Here is a 19,117-nt window from a genome sequence, read left to right as displayed (position 1 = left end):
CTGTTCTGCGGCGCGGGGCGTGGCCATATATGGCCCTGCCCTGGTCATTGAGGGGAAACAGACACAAGCCATAGCCGGGAGGGGCGGAGCCTGGTCTGCGACGCGGGGCGTGGCCATATAAGGACTCGCCTCCTGAGGGAAACATACACGCAGAGGCCGGGAGGGGCGGAGCCTGCTCTGCGACGCGGGGCGTGGCCATAGAAGGCCTCGCCTCCTGAGGGAAACAGACACGCAGAAGCCGAAAGGGGGCGGAGCCTGCTCTGCGGCGCGGGGCGTGGCTACCTAAGGCCCCGCCCAACCCCGCCTGGGAGCCGGACGCGCCTGGCCCGCACGCCCGGAGCTGTCAGTCGGTCGGAGCCAGTCGGCAGCGCCTGTCAGCGCGCTTCGCAGCGGACCCGATGATGAACTTCCTGAGGCGCCGGCTGTCGGACAGCAGCTTCATCGCCAACCTGCCCAATGGCTACATGACGGACCTGCAGCGGCCCGAGCCCCAGCAGCCGCCGCCGCCCCCCGCCGCCGCCGCCCCCGCCGCGTCGTCGCCTCAGGGGGGCCCCGAGCGCAGGGCCCCCGCGGCCGGCTGGGGATCGGGGTCGGGGCCGGGGTCGTCGCCGCAGCCGCCGCCGCCGCAGCCCCAGCCCGCGGCCCCCGCGCCGTCGGTGGGCAGCAGCTTCTTCAGCTCGCTCTCGCAGGCCGTGAAGCAGACGGCGGCCTCGGCCGGCCTGGTGGACGCGCCCGCGCCCGCCGCGCGCAGGGCCAAGCTGCTGCTGGTGGTGGACGAGCCGCACACCGACTGGTAAGGGGAGAAGCGGGGTGCGCCCCGATCAGATCATCGAGGGGCTGCAAGCACCGCAGGGACCCACACTCACTCCGTGCTCCTTGCAGCATGAGGAAGAAGTGGGGTCCACTTTCCTGGAAGGCTGAGGAGACCCCCCCTCACTCACTCACTCAGCCAAGATGTAGGGGTACACTTACCCATGAGGAGGAGGAGGGGAGTTTGCATAGACATGGAATTCGGGGTCCCCCACCTGTTGGGTGGTGCAGTGACTCTCTTCTGCAGCAGGAAGGGGCTCTACACTCATTGCAGCAAGAGGAAGAAGTGGGGTCCACCTTCCTGGAGGGCTAAGAGACCCCCCCTACTCACTCACTCAGCTAAGATGTAGGCTTACCTAGCTACCGGTGAGTGAGGAGGTGAGTTTGCAAGGAAATGGAATTCGGGGGTCCCCCACCTTTTAGGTGGTGCAATGATTGCATGAGGGGGCTCTCTTCTGCAGCAGGAAGGGGCTCCAATTCATTGCAGCATGAGAAAGAAGTGGGGTCCACCTTCCTGGAGGGCTGAGGAGACCCCCCCCCCACTCACTCACTCACTCACTCACTCACTCACTCACTCACTCACTCACTCACTCAGCCAAGATGTAGGGTTACCTAGCTACCCGTGAGTGAGGAGGGGAGTTTGCAAGGAAATGGAATTCGGGATCCCCCTCCTTTTAGGTGGTGCAATGATTGCATGAGAGGGCTCTCTTCTGCAGCAGGAAGGGGCTCCAATTCATTGCAGCATGAGAAAGAAGAGGGGTACACCTTCCTGGAAGGCTGAGGAGACCCCCTCACCCACTCAGCCAAAATGTAGGGGTACCTACCTACCCGTGAGTGAGGAGGAGAGTTTGCATGGAAATGGAATTCGGGGTCCCCAACCTGTTGGGTGATGCAATGACTGCGTGGTGGGAGACTCTCTTCTGCAGCAGGAAGGGGCTCCAATTCATTGCAGCATGAGAAAGAAGTGGGGTACACCTTCTTGGAAGGCTGAGGAGACCCTTATCTCTCTACTCGCATCCCCCCTCACTTACTCAAACAGCCAAGATGTAGGGGGTACCTACCTACCCAAGAGGAGGTGAGTTTACATGGAAACGAAGAGGGGTACGGGGTCCCCCACCTGTTGGGTGGTGCAATGACTGTGTGTGGGGAGGCTCTCTTCTGCAGCAGGAAGGGGCTCCAATTCATTGCAGCATGAGGAAGAAGTGGGGTACAGCTTCCTGGAAGGCTGAGGAGACCCTTATCTCTCTACTTGCATCCCCCCTCACTCACAGCCAAGATGTAGGGGTACCTAGCTACCCGTGAGTGAGGAGGGGAGTTTGCATGGAAATGGAATTCGGGGTCCCCCACCTGTTGGCTGGTGCAATGACTGCGTGGGAGGGCTCTCTTCTGCAGCAGGAAGGGGCTCCACACTCATTGCAGCATGAGGAAGAAGTGGGGTACACCTTCGTGGAGGGCTGAGGAGACCCTTATCTCTCTACTGGCATCCCCCCTCATTCACTCAGCCAAAATGTACGGGTACACCTACTCGTGAGGGGAGAGTTTGCATGAAAAAAGGGTGCAGGGTCCCCTACCTGTTGGGTAGTACAATGACTGCGTGGGGGGGGGGGAATCTCTCTTCTGCAGCAGGAAGGGGCTCCTTTCCTGGGGAACCCCTTTCATGAGTTGGGTTTGTTGGGGTGTATGTATGTGGATATCACATGAGGGGAAGGCTCCACCCTCTCTCAGGGGCCACCAGTTTGGGGGGTTGGGGTCCTGGCAAAGAGCCTAGGATGCTCCCCCAATTTTCCAGTAATCTGCCTTCTCTCCAAGCAGGGACGCAAGTTTGAGAATTTGCATCATCCACTATCTCCCTCAGCCCCTCCTAATTTTGTCCGAGGTCCCCCCAAAGTGAAGGTTTTCTCCCACCCCAGCTGAGGGGAGAAGGTTGTGTACACTCCCACGAGTGTAGGGAGCAGTGACTCTGGACAAGAAGGAATAAAGAGCTGAGGTGTCTGGGTGGTTTCCCCAGGGACGGATGGGGTGCCCCCCTCGCTCATGGGGCTCAGATTGCAGACTGGAGCTACGTGAGGGCCCAGAGGCACCCCCAGAACTGTTTGTCTGCATTTCCTCCCTTGGCTGCTCAGGCTCTTCTCTGTATTGATTTGCCACAGGCACTACTGGAGAGGAGGGAGTGAGTGTGGGAGTTCTCTGCTGCCCCCCCCCCCAACCCCACAGGCTCCTTTTGAGTAGCTGATTGGGGTGACTATTGGGGAGAGGCAGCTGAAGGAAGCTGGTGTCCTTGACAGCGCCAGGAGACCACAATTTAGGCCACACCCTGTACCTGTGTGCTGCCAGTCTCCCCCATTTCTCCCTCCTAGGCCTAGAGGATCAGGGAACCAGTGAGGTGTTTGCAGCCAGCCAGATAGCAAGTGGAAGAGCCAGAATGGCGGTTCTCTCTGCTCTCTGCTGTATTCTGCCTCCCTGCTACTACGATACCCTAAGTAATATTAGTAACATATAGTAATCTATGCCCTTATAATAAATACCCTTAGCAATACATATACCTTCATATATCTTATCAGCATATACACTTTATACGTATCTTAGTTATATACCTCAGTAATACATACCCTCAGTAATCTATATATTATATTGCATCCCTGCTTGGACAGAAGGCAGGTATATATATTTGTTAATATATACCTTATCTATATGATCTTTTATATTATATATTCTTTATATATAAAATACCTTATATATGCCTAACTTATACCTTTTTATATACCTTAGTAACACCCTCCGTAATTTCTACCCACATTAATATATACCTCTATATAAAATACCATATATATACTTATATATGCCATATATATATATATATATATATATATATATATATATATATAAAGACACACCTTAGAATAGATACCTGAGTAATATATGCCCGCAGTATATTAATAACAGGCTCAAGGGCCCAGAGAGATAGCACAGCGGCGTTTGCCTTGCAAGCAGCCGATCCAGGACCAAAGGTGGTTCGTTCGAATCCCAGTGTCCCATATGGTTCCCCATGCCTGCCAGGAGCTATTTCTGAGCAGACAGCCAGGAGTAACTCCTGAGCACCGCCGGGTGTGGCCCCAAAACCAAAAAAAAAAAATAATAATGATAATGATAATGATAATAATAATAATAATAATAATAATAATAATAATAATAATAACAGGCTCCCTCTAGGGACTAGCTAGAGTAGGGGCCTTCAGAGAACTGGTCCTGGAATTGGCCAGACAGCATGGAGCTATGTAGGAAGCCATTCTGGGGCCTCGAATGAGAAGTCCAGACTTGTAATCCAGTTTCAGGGATTCAGGAGAATAGGGAATGATTCCTGAGCAGCTGAATTAATTAGGGAAGTGTCACAGGAGAGGAGTCTTAACAGAGAGGCCAGGAGCAGGAGGGGAGATGCGTGGGTGACATCGGGGTTTTATTTTTCTGGCCAGAATCTCTGTCCTCCCTCAGTCCTTATTTATCCTCTTGGAGGCATTGATTTGGGGGTCCTTAGGGAGGTGGATAGCCACAGGTCAGCTCCTCATTTGTATAGCTTGCTAATGCTGCTGTGGACTTTCTGCACAAATCTTAGTCTAGAGCAGATGTTCCAGGAAGGCGAGTTGACAGGAGCCAGAATTGTGCCTTGCCCTGGAGACTGGGCATTGGAAGGAAGTAATAGGATGCTCTTTCTTATGGGCTAATTCCCAACTGTTTCCTCTTTTTCTACGAAGCAATAACAGTGATTTATAAAACTAATATACTGAGTCTGAGTTTGGTGCTTGACATCTGTATCACAGGTTTCTGTGCTTAATAGTTCTTAGGAGTGCATTTTGTCTTCTAATGCCCCTAAATTTGTTAAGCACACAGATAAATATTGATGAAGGGTTTTATTGAAAAGCCCAAATGAGGTAAAAAGCAGGTGCCTACTTATGACAAAAATAGTGTCTTATAAAGGCCTTTTTTACTCTAGAGACTGATTTTTTAGTAAATTTGTCTCACTGGTAAGCTACCAGAGTAGTATTCAGTTAGCAGGGATCATAATGCTCCCCCCACAATGTTTTCTGAATGCTTGAGTAGCAAGTCAGACAGACTACTTACCAGTAAAATTTCAGATGGACTCCATTTGCATTGTAGAATGCTGATAAAAAGTTAAAAATTATATAGATATCTGGGGCCCGGAGAGATAGCACAGTGGCATTTGCCTTGCAAGCAGCTGATCCAGGACCAAAGGTGGTTAGTTCGAATCCCGGTGTCCCATATGGTCCCCCATGCCTGCCAGGAGCTATTTCTGAGCAGACAGCCAGGAGTAACCCCTGAGCACTGCCGGGTGTGGCCCAAAAACCAAAAACCCAAAAAAAAAAATTATATAGATATCTCAATAATTGAGGGCTTAAGAGAAAGTTTAAAAATAGGCAGACTTTCAGAGTAGCTTTAATACATGGGGCAGGGGAGACATCCTTGGAATTTCTAGCAGTATAATGGTAGTTGATGGTATTTTGTTTTTGGTTTTGGTTTGGGGCTACATGAGGCAGTGCTCAGGGTTTACTCCTGGCTCTGCACTCAGAAATTACTCCACTGGTTGTGGGAACGTTGCACTGGTGAAAGGGATTTTATATATATATTTAAAACTCAACTACAAGCATGCTTGTAATTATGGTGCTTAAATACAGATATTTATTTACAAAAAGATATTACTCCTGATAGGCTCGGGGAACCACATGGGATGTCGGGAATTGAATCGGGCTGGCCACATGCATGCTACCGGCTGTGCTATTGCTCTGGTTCCAGCTAATGATATTTGGGATCCTTTCCACTGACTATCTAATGAGAAAATTGGAGAGAATCCCCCCCTTCTCTCTCTTGCTTGAAATGGTATTTTGTGTATTGACTGTGCATTGACTGGGATCTTTATGTAGATCAAAGGATATATGTATCTAAAAATGTGTCTACTAAAATGTTTTTATCTCACGTCTTGCATTAGTCATGATTATGCGTGTATTTTTAAAAATATGTCTTATCTGAAAATGCATGTCTTCTCGTCAGACTCTTACCTAAGATTGAAATGCAGGTCAGACTGCACTTGAATGATTTCACTGACAACAGTAAGAAGGGGCAGACTTCACTTCTGTATATTGTTTTCTCCTTGGTTTGATCTTCGGGAATAGCTTTTCCTTCAGATTTGCTCCTGCCTCAGTTTCCATGATTTTGATCCCACTGGTCAAATGAGCTTTGCCATGCTAGCCTGTCCTAGGGTTTGGTTGGAATCCAGAACAACATATACACACATGCAGGATAGAGGTTAGGAGATGGTGGATGGAATAAGTTCTAGAGGGATATTAGCTCTTTCTCTGAATAGGCATATATGATACGAGGCATGAAACAGAATATCTGTCTGCTTAGATCTTTCTGCATTTCTGTGCTTTGATAAATAGATACGATAAATACATCTAAAAACAATATATTAAAACACACTCTTTATATTCATAATAGACAAGATAAATATGTCTGGAAAAAGTTTATTAAAACCTCTATAGGACTGAGAGGTAGTACAGCAAGGCATTTGCCTTGCATGTGGCTGACCTGGGCTTGATCCTCAGCACAGCATATGGTCCCCCAAGCCTACCAGGAGTGATCCCTGAGTACAGAGCCAGGCATAATCCCTGAGCACTGCCAGGTGTGGCTCAAAAAACTAAAACAAACAACAATCCGTCCCTCCCTGCAAATAAAACTACCCCTTATATTCAAAGTATGGTTCTTGAACTTTGGTTCTTGAGCATTGACATTAAGTAAGAGCTTTTGAATTACAGTTCTCCTTGTTAAAAGTGAATGAGATTTACTTTTGGACAAGTTCTCTAGGTGACTGATATGCACATTATTAAGTTTAAAATGTAATTGATGATAATAACATAGTAGCAGCACCAATGGTTGGTTACTATCATATATTGAGCAACTCCTGTATGCCAGATGTTGCCACAATGTCACTCATTCTTTATTATAATAATGTACACTTATAGGACTTTATAATAAAATTATAGGCCTGAGATGGCAGTGGTCTAGAGAAAAGGGAAAATTTCAGAGAGTGTTGACTTGGCCCAGTCCAAAGACAGTACAGAGATCGAAAAGAACAAGGAAGATGGTTGGATTACTTTTATTTAATTATCAGTTTTATTTTCCTGAATTTATCTTTGGGAATTTCATTAAAAATAGGGGAATTAAAGAATCACATTTGAACAGTACTTATAAATTACTTAAGAAAAACATTTGGCTTGTCACTTGAAAAAAACTGAGTTTTAAGTGTCTCTCTGTTGAATATTTTATGTATATGTTCTGTTTCAACATCTTATTCCATTGAATTGCATTGTTTACAGCAGTAATATCCTAGAGCTGGGAATTCAGGGCTGGAAGATCATGCAGCCGCTTTATAAATGAGAGACATGTTGGTCTGAAGAAGGAACATGACTTTTTTCTTTTTTTCTTTTTTTCTTGGTTTTTGGGCCGCACCTGGCGGTGCTCAGGGGTTACTCCTGGCTGTCTGCTCAGAAATAGCTCCTGGCAGGCGCGGGGAACCATATGGGACACTGGGATTCGAACGAACCACCTTTGGTCCTGGATCGGCTGCTTGCAAGGCAAACGCCGCTGTGCTATCTCTCCGGCCCGGGAACATGACTTTTTTCAAGGACACAGAGCTAGTGTTAGCAGAACCAGACTAGAATTTAGAACTGTAGTTCCTTTACTGAATCCCCCACCCCTGCCAACCCTACTGCAGTCTCTCTCTCTCCAATTTACTCTGTAACTTTGTGAAAGTCAGTGGATTTAATGTTTCCCCTCTTCTTTTCCTTTTGTTGTTGTGGTGTGGGGTAAGGGCCATGAGTTTGGTTGTGGCACTCATTCACTTGATTGTTGGTTGCTGGGGATCACATAGGGCATTAGGAAGCAATGGAGCTCTTGGTCTCACTCCTGCAGCCAAAGCAACAACTTCAGTACCTTAGGGCCCCAGAAAATTTGATTGTAGAACATTTGAACTTGAAGGAACCCCTATAAGAGCTAACATGAAAAAATGGATTTACTTAAGGTCACATGAGATGTTAGTCAGAAGATGGGAACTTTTCTCCTCTGGCTCCATTGCAATCTTTTTTCTACCATTTAGTCATTTTTTGAGTTGATTCCTTAAATTTAATTCTTTTTCCTCCTTAAAAATACTAGTTGTGGACCTGGAGAGATAGCACAGCGGCGTTTGCCTTGCAAGCAGCCAATCCAGGACCAAAGGTGGTTGGTTCGAATCCCGGTGTCCCATATGGTCTCCCGTGCCTGCCAGGAGCTATTGCTCAGCAGACAGCCAGGAGTAACCCCTGAGCACCACTGAGTGTGGACCAAAAACAAAAAACAAAACAAACAAACAAAAAAGCCAGAAATGTGGCTCAGTCATGACACATATGTCTTGCATGTGTGAGCTCTGGAATCTGGAATCTGGTTAGATTCCTTAACCCTGCAAAAATAAACACCAACCAACCAATTGACCTATTTCTGAACTTCTTTTCAAGAATTGATATGGCGTGTTTGGTCAGTGCCTACAAAGAATCACATGAACATATTGCACAAAGTTGGCTGTCTCATTTGTGTTACTCTTTCACCAAAAGTCACCGTAAAGTGACTGGGGTCGCTCTGAGTGGCCAATTCATCAAATCCAACTATGTGACTTAGATCATGCTGGGGTGATAGCTCTGTCTCCATCCTGTCTTTCTGGACACGAATTCAGATCTGGAGTTGATGAACTTTTCAATATGTTGCCAAGCAAAAGGTAATAGAGACTAAATGACTAAATAGAAAGTTTTCCAGAAGTGCCTATCACACTCTCAAACTCAAATTTATGAAACAATTTTAAGTGAAGGTGATCATCTAATACCAAGATAGATGCTGGGTTTGGAACACTTGGTATACAGGGATTTTTCGCTTAATAGGAGAGAGGACAGATAGCTATATCAAAAATAGGATTTTTAACACCCTCTGGCAGAAATTACCCCGATTCATATCTTAACTATATCAGATTTCCAAGCCACCAAATTTGTTTCAAATCTATAAGACCTCGATAATATTGTCAGCTCAGTAGTATTGCAGAAATCTGATGGGAAAGTTCCATAGAAATCAAACTCAGTGAATTAGTTTTCTAGCTCAATGTCCTAGCTAAACACTAAACTCAATGAGCCTAAAAATTAATAGAGAAGACTCAGCTAGCACCAACCATAGCGCAGTAAAACACTAGACACTAATTTTCGTAACACAATGGAGAGATATAGCAGTCATTTCAAATTGACCCATGTTCATCTAAGTTTTGATCATTCCATTTGCCTTTGTGTTGTGACAAACAATATGAAGTAAGTTTGTTTGTACTTGCAAGGAGGCAGCCTAGAGTGTTGGGTGGGAAACTGGGGGCACTGATGAAGGGAAGGTTACACTAAAGGTGGGATTGGTGCTTAAAACAACCATAGTATGAACAACTTGGTAAATAGGGATGGTATAATAAAAAAACTATATTTTTTCCACACTCATTGGTGCTTAGGGCTTACTCCTGGCTTTGTACTCAGAGATCTCTCTTGTCAGTGGTTGGGGGAACATATGGGATTCTAGGGATTGATCTCTGGTTGGCTGAGTACAAGGCATGTGTCATGTGCCATACCTGTTGTAGTATCTCTCTGGGCCCTCAAAACTTGGGTTTTAAGATAGCCTGGGAAGTAGTATGCATGTGTTGCTCTGGCTAGTCAGAGGTGGGCTAATCAGAATTTTGACTGTCTGTTCCTTACAGATGTCACTGTATTTGTAGGAAAGTCCCTTCACCTCTTCAAATTTTCATTCTCTAAAATACATCAATGGAGAGAATGGAATTAGACATTCTCTGAGATCCTCTATGGCTTTTCTGTCTCCACTCTGCCATGTTTAAAATAGAAGCTTTAGTTCTATGTTTTTTCTTGAGTGGTGGTTGTAATCCCACCCCTCTTTATTCCTGTGTAAGCATACAAGAAAGACCTCTTATTTCTGGGAGGGGTCTTGGGGGAGGTTAGAAAAGGTTTGGCCGTGGGCAAAAAGAGGATTTGGCTGGATGGAGGTTGGAGAAGGGATGGCTGAAAGAAGCTAGATGCAGGGCAAGCTGACAAGACCGTGCTTAAATAGGCTTAAGATTATAGGCCACACATGTTGGCCAGGGCCAATGAAGCTGATATTCCTTGGAACCTGTTTGTGTATGATTTCCTTGCCTCTATCTGAACCTGCTGACCCACCAGTTGGAGGGGTTTGGAGCCACGTGGCCTGGGGTGGCAGAGAAAAATCCCTCCATTCATCCCATAACCATCCGAGCCCATCCTAAGGGCTCTGATGCAACAGTGGTGATTTTGAGTCTGTAGAGGGGTGGCATAGATGAGTGAGTGAGGAGATAGTCCTCTAACAGGAAGATCCCTTTTCTGGGCACTTCCTTTTGCATCCTTGTCTTGAGGTGTTGCTGCCTGGAGGAGGGGCTTTCTCTGTAATTCAAGGGTTGTGTTTTTGGGAGCTGGGTACCCGAGGTCTGATTCTCCTTTACTTGATGGAGATGGGAGCTTGTGCCTACCCGAAAACACAATAATTCTGATAACCCTCTCTTGATCTCTGCCTTCAACCACATGTATACACAGCATATTTGTTCCCAGTACCCCCTAGCCTCACCATGATCCGTAGATGATCTATTGCAAAGATAAACAGACTCATAGAAGTAGTCAGTTGCCTCCAAGTCATGCAACTAGTTTTTTTTTTTTTTTAATGAAAAAGAACTAACTTTGGGTCTGGAGAAATAGCATGGAGGAAGGGCATTTGCCTTGCAGGCAGAAGGACGGTGGTTTCAATCCTGGCATCTCATATGGTCCCCCAAACATGCCAGGAGTGATTTCTGAGCATAGATCCAGGAGTAACCCCTGAGCACTGCCAGGTGTAGACCCCCCACCAAAAAAAAAAAAACTAAAGAAAAAAAAGAGATAACTTTTTATCAGACTTCTACACAAAGAATTTTTATTAAATAAGTTATTTAATTAAACCACCAGGAGATACACAAAGTTTTTATGATTGATTTTCAGTCATACAATGTACAACACCCTGTACCAGTGCACATTTCCTGCCACCAATGTCCTCAATTTTCCTCCCGCCTTCCCCTTGCTTTCCTCTGTGGTAGACACTTTTTTTCTCTCGTTCTGTCACATTTCCTTTTAATTTCTTTTTTAATTTTTTATCAGAATCTAAATTCTGATGTTACTTATACCCTCCAAAAAACTCTGGAGGAGCACTAACAAAAGATTTAAACTACTGTGCAAAATTTCTTCACGAAAAGTGTTTAAAGGCTGGTGCAAAATGGGAAGCAAATTCTAAACAATTTTGGCTTCTTGGAAACAAAAACCGCTGTGTCTGGGAAGAGTCCTCATGGAAACGCTCCAGGAAGAACCAGCCTTGGCTCATCTTTTCCGGCGGCAGGTACGCTTGTGTTCAGCGTGCCAGTGCTCCTGCTGACACTTGATGGAACAGTATGATGTGTTCCAGCAACAGTGGTACATGGCCTCCTCCTCACAGTTGTAGCACCACTGCTTCTTCTTGGTCTGAGAAATCAGCTGTTTGTGCTGTGTCGCTAGTTTCTTGATCTCTTCTACAAACTCTTCTTTATACTTTTCCTTTACTTGCTTACACTTTCTGTCGATCTCTCTCCTTTTAATTTTTATTTTACGCACCAGTTTGCAGTATTGTGACTGAAGGGGTCTCATGCCTATCACTTTACCTGCTCTCAGCACCTACTTCTTGTCCAGTGATAATTTCCAACTATCGTTGTCATAGTGGACACTTCTCTGCCCTCACTACCCTCCTCTCTTATTTGTCCAAAGCTTCCCGCCATTGACTTGTCCTCCTGGCCCTCATTTCTATTGTCTTTAGATATTATTACCATACTATTTTTTTTTATCTCCCACAAATAAGTGTGATCATTATACAAATCATGCAGCTACTAGGTTGAAGTATGAGAATCTGGAAAAATCTATAAGTAGATACATAGAATCCTACCAAAATAAAAGAGATAGAAAGAGAAATTTGCCAGCAGAAAAAAAAGAATTTTTTTTTTTATAAAGCAAGGTTGTTTCTTGGCAGAAGGATTTAGCACACAATTCATTTAACTAGTAAATGCCCCACTGCTTTGAAATCACTCAGTTGACAAGAATGATGTGTACACACAGCTGTTTCTCAGGATGCTCTTGGTTGCTTAGAATGAGAGCCTGGTGAAGGCGGGAGCCTCCTAGTGGGGACTCACATCCTGTCCCCGTGAGTTTTCTTTTACTCACGTGTGTGTCAGTGTGCCCCTCCCTCCCCAGAATCTGGTGAGGGCATTTCTGCAAAAATCACACCAGGGTCTTGTCCTTTTGTGGCAGCTTCCAAGGAGTTAGAGATGGAGAGAGAGAGAGAGAGAGAGAGAGAGAGAGAGAGAGAGAGAGAGAGAGAGAGAGAGAGAGAGAGAGAGAGAGATAGAGAGAGAGAGAGAGAGAGAGAGAGAGAAGACAGACAGAGACAGAGAGAGAGAAGACAGACAGAGACAGAGAGAGAGAAGACAGACAGAGACAGAGAGAGAGAAGACAGACAGAGACAGAGAGAGAAGACAGACAGAGACAGAGAGAGAGGACAGACAGAGACAGAGAGAGAAGACAGACAGAGACAGAGAGAGAGGACAGACAGAGACAGAGAGAGAAGACAGACAGAGACAGAGAGAGAAGACAGACAGAAACACAGAGAGAGAGAAGACAGAGAGAGACAGAGACAGAGACAGAGAGAGGGAGAGAGAGACAGACAGACAAAGACAGACAGAGAGAGACAGAGAGAGACAGTGAGAGAGCAATGTCACAAGGAGAAGAAATCGTGTAGAACAGGGCAAGTGACTTGTGGAGAGAGTAAAGAAGTGAGTGAAGTCTAGCACCCCCTGAACCCCAGAGTGCCTGTACCACTGACCTCAGAGCAGGGGTGGTAACTGTCCTGAATGCCATTTCATCAGCTCATTAATACTGAAACAGATTCTGTTGTCTGCTCACTCATCACACCTTTACCCTCTTTTTATCAGCAGGCGCCATTATGAACATCGAGGATTAAAGATTAGAATATCTAGAGCTGGAATTGGCTCCACTTCTAACTGGGGGGGGGGGGGGAATCCTGTCTGACACAGTCTGAGCTTTTTTCCTTCCCTGCCATCGGGGCAGTTTTGTGTGAACTTCAGCTATGTGCCAGCTCGGTTCTAGCTTCAGTTCTGGAATAACACAGGCACAGATTAGTTTTCTTATCCATAAAATGGGATTCTCTGTGTATGAATGTATGTATATATGTGTGTGTGTATGTATGTATCATGGCATTCTGTGATGATTAAATAAGTTCCTAAAAAGTACTTTATTTCGGGGGCTGGAACGTTAGCACAGTGGTAGGGTAAGTTTGCCTTTCATGTGGTTGACCCAGGATAGACCTGGGTTTGATTCCTGGCGTCCCATATGGTCCCCAAGCCAGGAGCTATTTCTGAGCTATTTCTAATGCTTACACCCTGAGTAGCACCAGATGTGGCCCAACCCCCCAAAAAATTACTTGATTTTGGCATGGGGGACCATATGGGGTACTTGGGATAGAGCCCAGGTTGGTCACTTGCAAGGCAAGCACCCTACCCACTATCCTGTCTCTTCAGCCCCTCAAAAAAAGGTTCGTTGGAAAGGGAAAAAAGCCTTACTAATGGTTGCAACGTCATTCTCTGATCCCACTTCTGTAGTACCCTACCTAGCTTGGTTTCCCCATATCACCTCCACCATTTTTCCCCCCAATTGCTCATTAGATTGTGCAAGTGGTGATCTATTTTATACTCTTGAGTAGTTGGAGTATTTTCTTTTTTAATTCAGGGTTTTTGTCTCAAAGGGAAACCAGCGAAAGCTTTCTTTCATTTTAAGAAGACAATGACATTTATTTATTTATTTTTTTTACAGGAGACACTTGACTCAGCTGTGTTTTGCAATTAAGGTGGAACCACAGAAGTCTTTTTTTTTTACTGAACAAATGAATTCTAAAATAATTTTACTTCAGGTTCATGTGATTCATTAAGGGAAGGTGGGGAAATGTCAGAAGAAATATATAGAACAGTTTTCTAAGAGTACAGGTTGTTAGAATTCTTCCTCCCTGTCCAATCTCTCAGAATAATTTGAAACTAAAGGCATTTGCAGATTTATTGCTTTCTTCTTTCCCTCCTTCTTCAACACATTGCTAATTTTTAGACTTTTTCCACAAAACACTGCCAGCTTCTTTCTCTCCCAGTCCTAAACTTCCTCTCTGCTGTATATCCTTTTCTGCATGAACACGTTCTCGACTTTCAGGAGTCTTATGTTCTTATCATACTGTTGTCTCAGGAGTGCTTTGTTCTCTGCTCCTCCGTTTTCTTCAAAACTCATTTTCTTCTCTTCTCAGAGGATGTGGTTGCTGAATATTTCAACAGGACACATCTCCCGCTGCTTGAAAGTCCTGGGCACTGCCAGGTGTGCTTCCCCTGTAAAAAGGATTTAAAATAAATAAAAAGGAGCCAGCCCAAGGAAAACATACCTAGTGAGGCAAAAATTAAGAAAAAAAGTAAAAAGAAATTTTCAAAAGAGGGGCTGGAGTGATAGCGCAGCAGTAGGGAGTTTGCCTTGCAGGTGACCAACCAGAGTGGGGCCTGGTTTGATTCCTGGCATCCCATATGGTCCCCCAGCCTTCCAGGGGGCAATTTCTTTTTTTTTAATTTTTAATTTTTAATTATGAGAACAAAGATGCAAAGAAAGAGGACAAGGTAATGTTACAGTGGAAGGACAATTACCCATAACATAATTCTCAGAAGTCCCCTTGCTGATATCTTAACTTTGAACTTTCAGCCAAAGAACATTAAGATAAATAAAACAGAATCCATGTACAATTACTTTGTCCCTAAAGTCCCCAGATTGTAACACATTATAATATTTCTTAACAGCACACAAGGCAATCTAAAGCCATAAAACTTATGTAACTCCTTAAACATTAGAGGCATAGTATTTTTTACATTTCCATGTACATGCATATTAGCTTAAGTTAACCTCAAATTTTAAGTGGGTTTTTTTTTAAGGATTAGAGTCAAAGGAGCACAGTAAAAACGATGTTAGAGTGGCAATTGTTGTTTGCATAGGCCCACCAAAATATGAGAGGCATGGAAAGAAATAACCTTGGGCTAAATACAAAGAGACCCTACCCCTGAAGTTTCCTGGCATAAGACCAACTCTAGGCTCCAGGCAAGTTAGATCATCCAATCCAAGACATTGTCTGTAGTGCCAACACACTTTTCACACAGTCTCTGTTGTTGGTATCATGTTTCTTTATTAAAGATCCTGGAATCTGCATATACTACATTGAAGTCAGGATGTGGAGCGTCCTCTCGTTTCACCTCACCATTAAAGGGCAATGCAGGAAGCCCTGTCCTGTAAGCAGGTCGTTGTTGTTAAGTCTTAGTGTTAAGGGAAGTCTCTTTTGAGCAAGTCAATGTCTGAGCAGTGGTAGGGTCTTCCATGGTAGAGGATTGCTTCCAGGTGATGTTATAGACAAACCTGGATGTTTCATGGATGGCTTCTAGGGGGCAATTTCTAAGTGCAGATCCAGGAGTAACTAACACCTGAGTGCTGCTGGGTGTGACCCAGAAACCAACCAATCAATAAATTAATAAAGTTAAAAAAAAAAAGACCTGTGATCAGGGGTAGCTGGTAAGTGGATAAGAGACTGACTTGGGTTCAGTTCTTAGCATGGCATATGGTTCCCCACATCCTTCCTATAATGAACCTTGAACACAGTTGAATGTGGCCCTAAATCTATTGAGAAGGGGATGGTAGGAGTGAAGGGTGGAGAGGAGGAGGAGACAGCTCTGAGGACAACCAAGTCTGTGGTAGGTAGAAGCCAAGGCACTTTCTGAAGGAAGAGAATTCAGGCCTCACCCATCTGGGAGGGCACAGATTGGCACACTTGCCTTTGGCTACAGTGATTTGATTTTCTGGCAAGAATAGTTTTACTATTCCACAGAACACAGGACCTATCTGTGGAGGAGGCTAAGTGAGGACTAAGGCATGGAGACAGGAATGAGATTTCTCCTTCCGGACTGAGTATGTGCAGAGGCAAGGGCAGTGTGGCTTGTTTTTTTCCAGTCTGAAAGTCCTTGCCTGGATCTCCCAGGCTTTCCCTTATGATTTTTACCTCTACTAGGGATGCCTAAAGCCACCAGGGCCTACATCTTATTAGGTTTCACCCACAGTATCTGTGTGTCCTGAATTTCTTCTCATAGCTTGAATAAATGATATCAAATGCAAGTTTGGATGCTTTACTCTGGCACTTAGAGCTTTTTTTTGGTGACCTCTATTTGTTATTGTGTGGGTAAAATTCTTGGCCTTTATCTGCTTTCACTCCTGTTTGCTTCTCCAGCCTCATTTTAACCACTTCTATTTCTAAACTTCAGTTTCTATCAATATTGGTGGAAATTTTAGTTTTGATTTCTACATTCACCTCAGTGACCTCTTCTTGTTCTGTCACTTTCTTCACTAGGTCCATACTCAACTTTTGGGCCTGAGATGAATATTTCCTTTTTCAGAAAACCCTCTGCCCCATGGAGAGTTCTGGGCATCACTGCCTACTCTAGTCTGTCTCTCAGTCCTGAGCATGTTGCTCAGGCCATATACACAAAGATGGGCTTAGTATTTTATCTATTGTTGAATTACTAGCATCTAGCAGAATCTTGTATAGTTTTAACATCAGGAAAACTTTTCTACCTTGAATTGAGGAGAAGAAAATCCAGTGAGAGAAGAGCATGCAGACAGAAAAAGATCCAGAAGAGGATACTGGAGAGAAAATAAGTAATTCCAGGGGCAGTACATGTATTATTCTATTGGATGTTATCCATATTTAATTGCAAATACAAGCTTGAGAACTCTTGCACTTGCTCTATGAAAGAATAATGACTAATTTTTCAAGCAGTCTAGATCACAGAACTTCAGAGGTTTAGCTCTGAACAAGCCACAGAGAACTGGGCTTTGTGCCATGCCAGCTTAATGCAGGCCAAAGGCAGATAAAAAACAATTGGGGACCACAGTTTCCTTCCCCAGCTGAGGAATGTGTATTCTGTAGTAAACCCTGTTTTTCTTTTTTTTTTCTTCTTGCCCTTTCCAGGAGAGTTTCCCTTCAGTGTGAAACTGCCGTCGGAGGCTCCCCAAGCGGCAACATTTCTGTAGTGAGACAAATTCCCTCATGTCACCCCCAAATCTAATTTCAGAGAACCGAGTTGGCACTGTGACCCCCATTGTTGAAGGGAAATGTATGATGAGCCTGTCATGGTCTGACTCTTTGCATGGTTCTTTGGATCCCTCAGTTCTATGAAGCCCTGACAGATGACTTAAATGTAAGGAGTTGAGCTCCATGGTCTGATGTCTTTGTTATAGCAGTCGCACCATCTGTTTGCCTTTTTCTTCTCTCTTGTCTTTGCCCAGAATATTCTGAATCATCTTCAAGACCTACTTCTGTGGCCGACTCTTAGAGAAATAGCACCAAGCTGAATCCTTCCTTAAATTCCTCCATTTGGTATTAAAGGCTTTTAATACCTTTGCTGTTAATAACCTTGGTGTAAGTACCATTGTGTGCTCCAAACTGCACATCCTTACAGGCAGGGTTGCTTTGTCCTCCTGTCACTCCACCTTCAGGCCAAAGGCACACCCAGAATTTGTCAGCTGGAGAAGACTTTGGAGTAATTCTCTGTCGCACCCATGATTTATGAAAAGCAATTAAGAACATATGAATGATGATCACAAGTTACTCTTGGGCTCCCTGTCAATAGAATCAAACCACTGCACCTACCATGTGGTTGGCCAATAAGAAGCAAAATATAGCAGACGTCATTTATAATGCTAAGCAGCAATCAAAGCAGTGATGATTGTTAGTTGATTCGAATGTCTTGCACCCTTCCTCACACAAGCTGACGACGTACCTATTTTCCTCTGTCTGTTTCCTGATGCACACACATATGCCAAGCTCACTCACTCTTTCTGGAGAACAGAAATGGTGCCCTGTATTATTCCCTTCTCTCAGTCTAGGCCAGAAAATCTTAGTGGAGCCTTTCTCAAATTTTAGTGTCTGCTCCTTTTCTTTCTGTTGAAGACTGAGTTTCCATGTCACTCCTCCCAAGCACTTTAGGAATCCCTTTCCAGATCATTTACCTCTTTGTGTCCCATTCAGGGATCCTAATCCCTGGGTACAAAAACTTTAACCTGAATAAATCCTAAAAAAGAGGCATGGGTTTTGTTGCAGGAAATTGAGGTTCCCTTTCTCAAGTATGAGTGTGACTTGGAGGGCCCTAATATTAACATTAACAATAATACAACCAAACACTATTAAAACCTTTTTTTTTACTTAAAGTAAATGCATCACATAGTTGGCAGAACTGATCAGAATACATTTGTTTTAAGATTTCTTTTTAAAAGAAAGAAAATAGAAAGAAAAACTGAAAAATAAAATGAAAGAGAAGAAAAAGAAAAAGCTCAGTAGCAAGTATATTTGTGAAAATTATTGTATCTCCAATAAGGTCATTCATACAATAGCAGAAGTTTTAGCAAGCTCCTTTTTTTTTTTTGTTTTTGGTTTTTGGGCCACACCCAGCGGTGCTCAGGGGTTACTCCTGGCTGTCTGCTCAGAAATAGCTCCTGGCAGGCACGGGGGACCATATGGGACACCGGGATTCGAACCAACCACCTTTGGTCCTGGATTGGCTGCTTGCAAGGCAAACACTGCTGTGCTATTTCTCCAGGCCCAGCAAGCTCCTTTTTTTTTAAAAAGATAAGAGATAAAAAATACAATGTAAAAGGTGTGTGTGTGTGTGTGTGTGTGTGTGTCTGTGTGTCTGTGTGTGTCTGTGTGTGGCAGTTGATGTTGTTTGCACAGGCACAGAAAAATATGGGGGAAATAGAAAGGAAAAACGTTTGGCCTAAAAACAGGGAGACCTTACCCATGAAGTATCCTGGCATAAAACCAACTCCACATTCCAGGCCTACTAAGTTGTCCAACCCCAAAGTCTTTCTCTGTGGTCCCAGTAAAAGCTCTTTACAATCACGGTTGTTGCTGTCAGGTTTCTGTAGTTAGAGATCCTGGTTTCTGTACAGATCCTATGACAATGTCAGGGTGACGAGGAGAGTCTTCTGGTTTCATCTCACCATTAGGTGACAATGCAGAGAATCCTGCCCTGAAA

The 19,117-nt window shown here is 44.5% G+C and overlaps 1 protein-coding gene across 1 annotated transcript in view; it reads left to right on the top strand.

Annotated features, from left to right (window-relative positions):
• The first annotated feature begins 377 nt into the window (after positions 1 to 377).
• Positions 378 to 19,117, top strand: part of SYN2 (synapsin II) — a 128,205-nt gene continuing 109,465 nt past the window's right edge. The window contains exon 1 of the mRNA XM_049766108.1: positions 378 to 793. Coding sequence (XP_049622065.1) covers positions 399 to 793 — 395 coding nt within the window. The 5' untranslated portion in view covers positions 378 to 398. The remainder of the gene's footprint in view (positions 794 to 19,117) is intronic.

The sequence above is a fragment of the Suncus etruscus genome, chromosome 20 (assembly GCF_024139225.1).
Source record: "Suncus etruscus isolate mSunEtr1 chromosome 20, mSunEtr1.pri.cur, whole genome shotgun sequence".
NCBI classification, from domain to species: Eukaryota; Metazoa; Chordata; class Mammalia; order Eulipotyphla; family Soricidae; genus Suncus; species Suncus etruscus.
The sequence above is the reverse complement of the archived record's forward strand: the minus strand, read 5'-3'. Positions and strand labels throughout refer to the sequence as shown.